General features: G+C 32.4%; 1 protein-coding gene across 1 annotated transcript; it reads right to left on the minus strand.

The window, feature by feature from the left end:
- Positions 1-1,293: 1,293 nt before the first annotated feature.
- LOC107614388 (transcription factor bHLH130) lies at positions 1,294-4,885 on the minus strand. Its single transcript, XM_088496703.1, has 8 exons — positions 4,640-4,885; positions 4,446-4,523; positions 3,674-4,315; positions 2,344-2,648; positions 2,037-2,207; positions 1,858-1,923; positions 1,701-1,769; positions 1,294-1,589 (listed from the first exon to the last, which is right to left on the minus strand). The coding sequence occupies exons 3-8, from the start codon at positions 4,293-4,295 to the stop codon at positions 1,530-1,532; spliced, it is 1,293 nt and encodes a 430-aa protein (XP_088352829.1). The 5' UTR covers positions 4,296-4,315; positions 4,446-4,523; positions 4,640-4,885; the 3' UTR covers positions 1,294-1,529.
- Positions 4,886-12,496: the final 7,611 nt, after the last annotated feature.

A 12,496-nucleotide genomic window follows, 5' to 3' on the forward strand; every position in this document is an offset into this window, starting at 1 on the left:
AAGAGAGTGTGTGGTTCAAGTATTACTTTGTTACAAAGATTCAATTCCCATGGGGATCAAATATACCCAAGGAGAAGATGGAAATTATTGAAATGATGGTATTTTGATTCCTTGAAATTAAACTTGCTTAGAAATAACTTTTCAAATTTTGAACAAAAAATGAGCATATGATATTTCCATCTTAAAATTTCTATGAATTATTTATAATTTTCTCAACCACACACACCCTAAGGATTAAATTAAGTAAATTTTAGTGGCTATTTTGAATATTAACTCCTTGTTTCTGGTGTTAATTTATGTAGTTATGACAAACTAACAAGAGTTGTGTTGTAAGTTCGTGCATATCACACAAGATGTTGGAATAAGTGGGTTAAAAAAATATAAACTTTAGATGACGCTTTTTTATCAACTCTATTTTTAGTATATAGTTTTTCTCAGAGGAGGAAAGGGTGTGTGTCAAGGAGACATGTTATCTTTGACCATGGAGTTGAACCAATTACTATTTTATTTTGTTGTCTGAAACTTTTTAAGAATAACCATAGCCAGCATGCTGAAGTCCACATGCAACGCCTACCGGAAGAAAAGGTCCAAATACAATGTAGTTGATCAAACACCACCTGAGTGCAATCAAAGAACATGCACATAAACGAACTTCGATTGGTGTAGTAGTTAGTTTACTAGTCCTCTTAAATAATTGTCAGAGATTTAAATCCCACCTTGTGCATGCAACACCCTATTAGCCAGCGGCAAACTCTTAAATGGAGTTCCAATCTGCGGCAAATTAATTCTTAGCCTGTCGGACTGAGAAATACCATAAGAACAAAAAAAAAAATAAAAGAACAAGCACAGTTGCAAACAGGTATTTTTTTTTTTTAAATTAAGTGACTCTTTGTTTATATCTTATAAAGATTGATGTCATATAGATTGAAATAACAAAATTTGGAGCAATGTGATTTTCTTCCTTTTTTTTTTTCCCTTTGTTGGAAGAGCAATGTAAATTTTGTTTCTTAACGACAGGGGAAATATAGATTTGTGTTATGTTTATGACCAAAACAAATAAATAAATAAATGAAAAACTATATATGGTTCAAAATTTTACTTTCTGGAAATTCATTGTAAGAGCAGAGGCTATTTTCTCCCTTTCCTTGGGAAATTTTTAATGGCAGCATTTCCAAAAGCCAAACAATATATATGAACTAAACTGGTTGGTTGTTCAAATCGGTGGAGAAATAATTAGGGTAATACACCAAGAAAGAAGTAATTTGAAGTTGCAGCAAAAGAAAAAACATTCAATGGTAAATGCTAATGCTATCAAACTTCTTAAGTAAAAGGGGGGAAAAACTACAATGACTTCAGCTAAACATGACTGTGAAGTATGATACTTAAAGGAAGCTAAACAAAACTCAAACTAGGAAAACATCATCATTATTAATTATATATCTAAATATACAATTTGCCAACTTTGGCACAAAAAAGAAAAGGCTCCTGCCCTTTGCTATCTACAAGGAACTAAATCATGAAAAAAGGGGTCAAGAATATTGCTTCTGAGTATTTGTACATCTACACTTTGACCTAATATTTGTGAGCATCTGCATGAGATCAAAGTAATTTGGTTAAATAAATAGTATAGACCTTGGTCCAATTTTAATATGTTTAATAATTTCAGCATTAGCAATGAAGATCCTTTTCTCGTTATGTACCTTAACTTGTTCCTGCAGTTCTTTAATGTGCTCAACAGCCAAATCCAGCATCTCTGCTGTGCTTGTTTGCTGCAAAGAGGGAAACAACCGATTTATCGAACTGCATATGAAGTTTCAATTAACATGAGTGCTATTCATAGAGTTTTAGATTAGTTACCTTGTCCGATTTCGGGAAAAGGCCTTGCAATTTCTTGATTCTTTCGCTAATTCGTGTTCTTCGTACCTGAAATTGAACATTTGTTTAACGATTCAATGGCTGCCTCACTAGTATGGTAGAATCTAGAATAATGAATACTAATGGATTATAGTTGTAAAACCAATTGCTATGAATTTTACCCTCTCTGCAATGCTTCTAGGGTGAGTGGCAAAGCCTCTTTTGGCTCGAATTTTGCATGGAACGGTTCCTTGGAGTTGAAGAAACTTCTCCATAGATCCCATCTGAGTAGAAGAACTAGGCATACTCAAATGATGAATCAAACCAAGATTTTGTGAGCAGAAGTCTGAATCCTGAAATCAGAAATCAGCAATTTGATTCAATGTTTGATTTAAAAATATTACCTAACAAATACCTGTGATAGCCTCATGTATCAATTCAGGTAGTACATTAGGCATTCGAAAATATTTACCAACTTTATTGATATACCTGAGATTCCAAAGCAGTTGAAGCGGAGAACATGATTTCATCTGCACTTGCTGCTTTTTGGGAATTGAATGAAGAGGCGTCCCAAACTTCACCGGTGAAGCTAGGCACATAGTACTTAGAGCTGTCATTCTCATTTACCAGGTTTCTGCTTTGGTCAATTGTTCCTTCATGACTTTCGTTTTCGTATTCGGCAATCTGTGGCATCCTTTTCAAGCAAGAGGATGACCTATTAGATGAGAAAGAAAGAGCAGTTGGTTGTCCGTTTGAGACATCATTGGATCTAAACCTCTCAACCTCTCTCAATGCTGCAAATTCAAATATTTAAGAGAAATGAGACTAATGCTGTGTGTACAACTAAAAACTCTTCAATCACCTTATCACCGCATAAATGTCATAAATACATCTTTTTTTTTCTTTTTTCGTCATATCCTCCAACCATAGCCAAAGACTAATTTGTCATGGATTAAAGTTTCATTTAAAGATTTATTGTTGACTAATATGTTGTTATTGTATGCTTAAATTAGAATTCAAACTCTCAATAATTACTTAAGCAGACTAAAGAACTAGCCACTAAATCAACCAAAGTTAATTTTTGTTTTTGATACTGATATCTCTAACATAAATACATAGCTACCTTCAAACAAAATACACATGTTTTTATGCTCAAAATAGAGACTTCGTACCGTAAAAATACAAATATGCTTGAAATACTCATAGTTTCAACATATAAAAACACATATTATTGTACTTAGAATATACACATTTTTATGCTCAAAATACACATATTTATGCACTCAGGAATCAGGATACACGGAAAATATATTAAATACTTGTTGGATGTTTCTGTAGTATATGCAGAATATTTTTGTAGTGATAATGCTAAATTAAATCCGTCTATCATTATTGGCATTTGCACAGGGATAAGAGAAACAAAAATATTACGAGCACATAAAAAATCAGCCATTAAATTTGTCTATCAACAAAAATATTGTTACACATATATTGTTTAATTTATTTTTAATTTATATTTTGTGTTTTAATATATATATTTTATACCGATAACTGATTTGATAGGTGACTAATTTTTTTATATAATCCAAAAATTAATTTATACTAATAATAGTTTTTTGGTGTATTTTTTTTACATATTGATATAAAATTTTAAAAGTACACTTTAATATTTTTTTATCAATTTTGTCAATCTTACACTTAATAAAAGAAATTATTATATCGTTTTATAAATGATATCAATATACATTAATTTTACCATTTTTTTTATCAATTGACAATTTTAATTCCCAGAGGGGAGTTACTAAAAGAAAATGCATACCATTTTCACTGGGGAAAAATCCAGCTGGAGAACTCTTTTGCCTGATGAGATTGGAGCAATTCCTAATACCCATTTCAGATTGAGTAGAGTGATCTGAATTGACAGAGTTCACTACACCAAAAGAGCCATCATAACCATTATTATTTGTTGGCAAACTTTGAATTTGCTGAGACCAATAAGAGTAACCATTTTGTTCCTTTAAGAAAGAAGAATTCCCAGTTTCCTCCTTCAACACAGTAGGCTTGTTGTTGCTTCCTCCGTACTCTTCTTGGACTTGCACAGGTTCCGAATCGCGGCGGCTCCATCCATTGTTTGATTGTATCGGCTTGGAAAACATGGCCTCTGATGATGAGCTTGTGGATGGAATATGTTGGTTACAACCATGTCCCAGAGGAGGGTCCTCATTGACACTAGCACCACCATTGTTAATATCAACAAGGCTTTCCAAGAATGAACTTGGAGCAGAACGGTACCTCAATAATCTAGAATTTTGCTGCTGTTGTTGTTGATGATGATGATTTTGATCCTGATGCTGATGATGGTTAATATTTGAAATCATTTCATGGCTTTTTCTTAGAACTCCATGTGAGTATTTGAGAACAGGACTATACATAACACTCATCCTGTCTATAAAATAATCACCTGAAAATAACAAATAATAAACATTTAGTATTCTTTCCTTTTCATAAGCTATCTAAGCAACTATTTAATGAGAACCAAAGCACGGTAGTATAGTTATATACTAAATTACTAATACTAAATTATTAATTACTTGGTTATTATGAAGTTGTTATTATGCTCGGACTATATATTGAAAGAGGAATTCAATAAAGCTCCCAATCGCCAATATCTGCAAAGATTGAACAAAATTAAAACAAAATTGTTATTTATTACAAATTGGTAATGGCAATTTACGAAGAAAATTAATCTAAGCTCAGCAGAATCGTTCCTGAACAGAGCCCCTACCTGAAAAGGCTATATATGAAGGGCACAGGAGCATTCAGTTCCAACAAGGTTGAGAGATCTTTTCTTTTCTCACTGAAAGAACATAAGAGAGACAAGAGGGAAGAACAGGTAGGAGAGTTTGTGGAGAGGAAAGCTATGATTGTTGCTGTCTGTGTCTTGGCCCTGTGAGGCTGTGACATATTTATGCAGTTTCTTGCTATTTAATAACCCCTTATGTTTCCACTTTATAACAATCATACCTTGATCAGATAATGTGGTCCATTCTTACCTTTTTAAATGTTCATCCACTTGCCGTTGACAAATAAGGCAGAATTTAGAAACCGTCAAACTTTAAAATCTGGTTTTAGGGTTCTCATATTTCATATTTGCCACAACATTAAGAGTAATCACAGGAAATGAATCATAACTCAAATGACATCATCTTTCTATATTCACTTAATAGGTTAGCACTACAGTCTACAGCACAATATTATAGCACTTTGTCAAATAAGATAGAATAAAACCCACTAAAAATAAACATTTGTTGAATTTGGATCTTGGATATTTTTTTAATTGAATTTTAAATGTTCTTATTTCTTAAAATTTCGGGTATTAGTTCTAATGTTAACTTTATAACATTAGTTTTCAAGACTTTCTCTAACATTAAATAGTGAAAGTTTAATAACAATATTCTTAGGGAAAAAAATTCATTTATAATCAACTCTAAAAGATTTTACAAAAAAATTTTCTTGTGAAGAATACAAAAGATGAAAGATTTTGTTGAAAAATAAAACTAAAATTTCTAATAATATCAAATATATAGAAATTTGTTAGCAAAATACTTTTACAAAATAAATAGAGAATTTAATCTTGATGTATAATCAAACTTACATATAATAAATAAATAAATAGAGTACTAGAAATTTGAATTTTGTTTTCTGAACATAATAATTTATTAGCCAAAAAAAAAACTCAAGTTTAGGTTTTTAACAGATTAATCTTTATTCTGTTGAATTAAAAAATATTATAAAAAATTAATATATTCAAATAAAAATTATATACATTAATCTATAAATATACTTAAAAAGTCAAAAGGACCCTCAATAAAGAATAAAAGAAATATTATTATTCAATTGACTTGATTAATAAAAGTCAAATAGTTCAATAATGTGTAGCTACTACATAAGTGATTTCTTTTCTTTAAAAAAAAACCAAAAAAAAAAAAAAAAAAAACAGTATACACTGGTGAATTCAATTTTTGACTATGTACAATTTCAATGCGGTTATAAGATGTTACGATTAGGCTTTGTATTTCATAAATTGAAATGGAGAAGATGCTATCTAAGGAGTAGTTTAGTAGGGAATAAATTCAAGTGGATAAGTGACGCTTGGCTTATTGACCAAGCAACCCTTTGTATGCATTGGTGGTGAATAAGAAGAATAAAACTGTACGTCAAGTGTTCTTTGGTTGCAGGAAGGGCCAATCGGTTTCGGTTTACCTTTTAAATATATATTAGAAATTGTCTCTTGAATATGTTATACATTTATATGCGTCTTTTGAATATTACTATTAGGTAAATTATCAGGGATTCAAAACATTATATCTTCCATAAAAATAATTTTAAAAAATACTAATGACAAATTAGTATTTAAATAATTTAAATATATGAATAAATAACAAAAAAATATTTTTTTTTGTAAATATTATATGAGTTTATTTAGCAAACAATTTGTTTATCCGATTCAATTTTTTGTAAAAATATCTGAATAATTATTTAGATGATGCAAAAAAAATTGAAACAAAATTTTATTTATATACTCTTAATTTTTTTAGAAAAATTTTGGCCATTCAAAAAAATAAATTTACTTGGTGTAAAATTATCAAATTTTAATAATAAAAAATTATTTTACAAAGATACTCATTTGTTTTAAAATATTTTGTATGAGAATTGGTTAGTTTAAAATGATTGCAATTGTTCGAAAGAACCTAAACTAACTGCCCATTATCGATGCATCATGCATTTTCATTTCAAACACATCAATTCTCAAATTAAAATATTTAACACATTTTTCTACCGAAACAAGAGATAAAACAAAAAGCAGGACAAAGCGTATATAATCTTCTGGAAATAAATTATTAGTTTTTGTGATTATTAATTTGAATTTGTTTATGAGATGTTTGAGTGATGCTTATTGACTTATAAATTTGTGAAAATACTTTTAATTAATTTTTCCTTCTTTTTAGTAGTACAACAAATAAAGAAAGAAATAAAAGTGGTTTTTTTTGGGGGGGGGGGGGATAGAGAAATTAAACTAACAAAGATTTTGTTTTCTTTCTTCTTCCTTATCAATTATAAGCAAGATTGTTTATCTCTTGGATTATTAGTTTAAATATCTAAATCGAGCTTATGAGCTGCGCTTTATGATTTAAGGTTATTAAAGCTTCATAAATTTAGGCAAACACTACTGGAGTTTGGTTGCAAGGTTTCTAAATGATAAAGAAGCATCGGATCAAAACAACCATATCCCTCCATTGTTTACTTGCAAAGTTTATACCTTTAAAATAATTCTATAAGAATAAGAATAATGTTTGTGATTCAATGATCCCTTGCTAGAGGTAAGAGTTCACAAAAAAAATACACAGGTGATATAAACTGGTATGACTTTACGTTCAGTTTGGAATACTGGAATAGTTTTAAATTTCTACTAATAGAATGAGTTGCAAAAAGGATATTGTTTGCCTTGAACTTTCTCAAGCTATTGTTTTGATTTAGATTGCATCACAATCACAGTACTACTTAAGAACTTTTGAGGCAAGATTTAAATTGAACACCTTATCAATCTAAGAATGTTAGATATTATTTGAGAACCCTCTTAGGAGTTAGGACTATGAATTGGCTCGATTGGATAAACCACCAACTAAGAATCTTAAATATTCAATTGACCTTCTCAAACAAAATTTAAACTGAATACCCCACCAATCTAAAAATGTTAAATATTATTACCTCAAGTCTTCTCAGGCTGAAAAATAATTTGATTAGATACCCCTGTTAAAATCAAGAACTTTAAATCTTCAACGGATCTTCTTCGACAAAACTCATATCAACTTGATAGAAATTTCTTCTAAGATAGAAGAAAGAATAAGAGATACAGAATTTTGAAAAAGATGAAAATATGAGCACATTTTGTTCATTTGCAGCATTGATTCTTTCTTTCATAAATATATTATGTATGGTGTCAGTTAACGTTTTACATAATTAATCACATAATTAATCGTTAACAAAAAATGTTAATGGGGTGACGGAAGGAAACACATGATTAATTTGTAATTTTTGAAGGACTAATTTGATTGAAAAAATTAATTTAGAGATGAATTTAAAGAATGATATATTTTTCAGGAACTAATATGATCATTAATCCATACTTAGGAGTAATAAATCTCATTAGGATACTCTTTCACTTGATTTTTGGTAACCTCGACAGGGTGTTGAATCAAACTTGTATCAAGATCTCAAGTATCGGGGAACAGATACGACTCCTCTGAAAAGAGTGAGCTCGATTCAGGAATTAGTTAGCATTCGTGTCGAAATGTATGAGATGCTTGAATTGTGGCAAATAATAAAGAATTGCAATAAAACAGATAAAATGTTCAAATTGGAATTGAAAGAAAGCAAAAATGCTTGAAGAGAAGTGAAAATAGAATGCGTAAAGCAAATAATGAAAAGAAAACAAATAAATGAAAAGAAATGGAAAAAAGAAGATAAAAGAAAGCAAATAAAAGTGGACTTCCAACACTCATATGCACTTGTGCTCCATTGTCTTCCATTGCATCGCTGGGACTGAAAATTTTGGCGGAGGCTTATGTGTGATGATATAGTGTTTTTAAAGAAGTCCCAGAACTCTTCTAAGTTTCTACTATTTATAAACCATGGAGATAAACTTGTCATCGAATATGTTGTCCATGATCTTACTTCCTCCTTTTTTTTAGTTATAACCTTGTCTTGACCATGAAGAATCTTGACACCCAAGTTTTGACACCCACGTCTTCCTTGATCTTCAAGTCTCACGTTTCTTCAGCATGCTCCTTAAATTTTGTACCCATATCCTCCACTCAACTTGAAGGTCAAGTAGCAAGTCTTGATACTCAAGTAAAGACAATAACTACCTTTCGACTTTGACTTTCTTTGTACCATATTTCTTCGACTTCAGCTTACCCATTTCCGCTTCTGTAGTCGAAACTATTGGAAGTCGAAGTGCCCTCTTATCGAGAAAATTTCATTTTTTGCACCAACAAATTATCCCTTTAAAACTTGTTATTTTGTTCAAAAAATACAAGTTTTAATCTTTCTCGTGATGGGCACATGCAACCTTTTCAAAATCTCATAATTTAAAAGGACAGTTACGCCTTATTTAAAATGACGCGCGCTTTTCTGGGAATACATAACGTTCCCTAGGTTTTAATGAGTTGTTCTTTGAATATAGTACTCTCACTCCATCACTATTTTTGCAATCAAATCATCCCCAATTTCCGAAAACCTTGCCTTTCGAAAACCCAAATCTCTTTTCTCTCTGAACGACGTATCTTCCATGGCTTCCCAATCTATGCCTCACTCAAGCTCTACGCCGCCTTTCACCGCCGCTTCTTCTTCTTCAGCAACCATGGCTGCTGCTTCACATTCTCGTGAAGAGGGTGATAAAGTCATTCTCCCTCCTCTATTAGTGGCTGAAGTGGCGCAGTTCTACCATAAAAAATGGAACTTCAAGGGCCCCATACCTATATGTGAAATCTTCTGACCTTTGGCACCGCCAAGTATTCCTATCATTTTCAGTTAATGGAATATTGCATTCTTTCTTAGGACCTTTGGCAACCCAAGAACAGATTGAGTCTATTTCTTCTTTCTTCCCATCGCCCCCAGAGCATTTACCATGGATTTTCTGCAAGAATGTCAAGGCCTCATAATTTGCTGGTGGAGTCTTTAGAACTGCTCTCCCTAGGGATTTGAGTCCCCTTTTTTTTTGACCTGGATGTCTCAACTTGCACCTGTGTATAAACCTATTTGGGAAGCTCTGAATATTATGCATGTCTTAGAATTAGCTACCTTCGACATTTCTTACACTGCTCCTTTACTAGGGGCTAGTCTGTACTTTTGGTGCCCTGCCACTAATAACTTCCATTTTCCTTATGGAATGATGGGTCTGACTCTGATGGACATTTCGACCCTGATCGGTTTACCAATCGATGGTGAATTCGTGTCATGGTCGACCAATTATCCTGAGGATGATTTTGACATTAATTTCGACTAGAACTCCATATCGAGCTTTATTCAAAACAACATGGGTTCCGATGGAGATCCTGTTTCTGATAATGAGCATGTAGCTTTCCTCTTGCTTTAGCTCAACTCTTTTGTTTTTTTCTCGAAGTCAATCCAAATTCAAAAGAATAACTACTTACTCCTAACCATTATGCTTCATCACAAAAAATTCACCAACCTTCCTGCCTTGATTCTGAGTCAACTTTATAAAATACTTTCTTTGATTGTCGGTGAAATTCGTCATGGAGATCCTTCGATCAATCATTTCGGTCCCCTCTGTGTTGTAAATTTGTGGCTAAAAGTTGTTCTTGGACCTTGACTCACAGTTTCTGATTCTATAGTTTTTAACACTCTAATCGATGGTACAACTCTTCTTCTCTTCTTAGTATCAGAAATATGAGAAAAATACTATATTTTCTTGATATATTCAAACCTAAAAGATTTGAAATAGTCTTAGGCAACTTGCTTATTAGAATACTTGAACAATTTTTTTAATCTCAACACTAAAAGGATTAATCCCATCAACTCGACTATCAGACTTGTAAGAGACGATAGATTGATTCTCTTTCACATTATTTTCATTGCTGGGAGTAGAATATTCGGGACTGACTTCATGTTGTTTATCATTGTTTTCATTACTGGGAGCATAATATTTGGGACTAACCATAATATGATTGGTTATTAGAGACATGGTGCTTTCTCTTAATCGAAGCCCTTTCCCGTTGTCCACAAACTTTCAAAACTTCACAGTCAGAATAATCACTATCATATAACTCAGTTTCTAACCCATCAAAATCATCACAATTTCTGCCAGAATTTTTAGATCTATGCTAACCATGATAACTTCTCTTAATGGCCTTTTGCAGAGCATATTTTTCTAAATCTTTGGTGCTAGATACAAAATTATTTTTATATATTTTTTTTGTCAAAGGCTTGGGGGCGAACCTGGCCCACACCCACAAAACACAAAAACTCTGTGCCCAACCCAATCTGATGTCTCTATCTCTCATACTTCTCAAAGGCTACTCGCTACAAAGAATGGATTCTCCATTCTCCATTGCCAATGAAAAATACTCCACAAAAGGTTGCGGATGATGACACCTCCCGGTGAAGAAGACGAGAGCCACCGTTTAACACTCAATTTTGCTGCCTTTTGCTACTATTGATTTCTAATTGCACTGATTTGCTCGCTCTACTTCGTTTCCTTGATGCGATTCACCTCTCCTCAATCCCTTGACCTCCACCATTCTCCAATTAACTATGCTTCACTTGGGCCATCATCCTCGCCCGCTGATGACCGCTTCATAGATCGTTGCTTGGCTCCAAACATTCCTTTTCTTCACCCAGTTGGACTCCGATCTCTCAAACTATTTTTATATACTTGACTATTATCAATGTTTATGTATACAAATTTTTGCATAAAGCTTGTCCCAGAAGAACATCGTTTACTTGAAACATCACTATCCAACTCCCCAACACCTTCAGTAACTTCATCATCACTTTCATCATCGTCATTAACACTTATAATGCTCTGATGTGTATATATTCTGACTCTACTTAGCCCAAAGAGAAAGAGAAAAGAAGGGCTAGAGATGGTACAGCTAATTCTGAGATTAGGGTTTTTTTTAAGAGATCCAAGGACTAAATTGACAAAAAAAAGTTATAGATACCACATCAGCTAGCTGTTATGGTACCAACGTGACAGCAGTAAGTCCACATCAGCTTGTTGATCATGTCTCATTAGCAAAAAGTTGTCCAAGGACCAAATTGAATCTTAGAGTACAATTTTAGGGACTAAGTTGTGTAACTTTAAAGTTTATTGACTACTTTAAAGCTATAGTGTAATTTCAAGGACCAACTTAAGACTCATCTCATGTAACTTTTATCTAACTCTCTTTATTTTTTGGTTTTTTTTTTTATGTTTTTGGTTTATTCACATTTTTTATTGTATTTCGATATTAGATTTATTCCTTTCTTTACTCCATCTACACATATGGTGTATAACAATCAACCAACAACACCACCACCACCAACAATATTAGCAACAAAGCCTTATCCCATTAAATGAGATTGGCTATATAGACCAGACGAGACAATTGAGTTCTATCATGTATTTATTTTTATAATGAGATTATTTACGCACGTATCTTTTTTTTTTACTACTTCATACCTGGCCTTTTTTTTTTTTTTGAAAGTCATAACAAGTTCAACACACTAAGTGGAGCATGCAAACAGGAACTAAAAATGTAGCAACTCCTATGTCATCTCCGACAAAGCCATCAACGACATGCGTTTATTTCACACCATTTCTTGGAGCTACAAAATGATCTAGCAATGCATTCCATTACCACCGTTGTCTTATTCTAAAAAATAAATTCATTTCTACACAACCAGATATTCCATACTACGGAGAAAAATCTCAGTAACCATGTTTTATGCTCCTCTTTTCTCAAAGGAATCATCCTCCAACTCTCAAAGTATTCTCTGATGAACCCTAGGATGCACCGAATCCGACCCGCATGAGTAATCCATGCTGAAGGATTACCATGTGTTCATAACACGCAGC

Source organism: Arachis ipaensis, chromosome B8 (genome assembly GCF_059453495.1).
Source record: "Arachis ipaensis isolate K30076 ecotype BB chromosome B8, ASM5945349v1, whole genome shotgun sequence".
Taxonomy (NCBI): domain Eukaryota; kingdom Viridiplantae; phylum Streptophyta; class Magnoliopsida; order Fabales; family Fabaceae; genus Arachis; species Arachis ipaensis.

What these genes read in the sequence shown, in the direction of transcription:
- LOC107614388 (XM_088496703.1), bottom strand. Translation starts at nt 4,295, where the DNA reads ATGAGTGTTATGTATAGTCCTGTTCTCAAATACTCACATGGAGTTCTA. An exon ending in CAACTGCTTTGGAATCTCAG is followed by an intron (nt 2,208 to 2,343) that starts GTATATCAATAA and finishes TTCTGATTTCAG; the next exon opens with GATTCAGACTTCTGCTCACA. An exon ending in CTAGAAGCATTGCAGAGAGG is followed by an intron (nt 1,924 to 2,036) that starts GTAAAATTCATA and finishes GTTCAATTTCAG; the next exon opens with GTACGAAGAACACGAATTAG.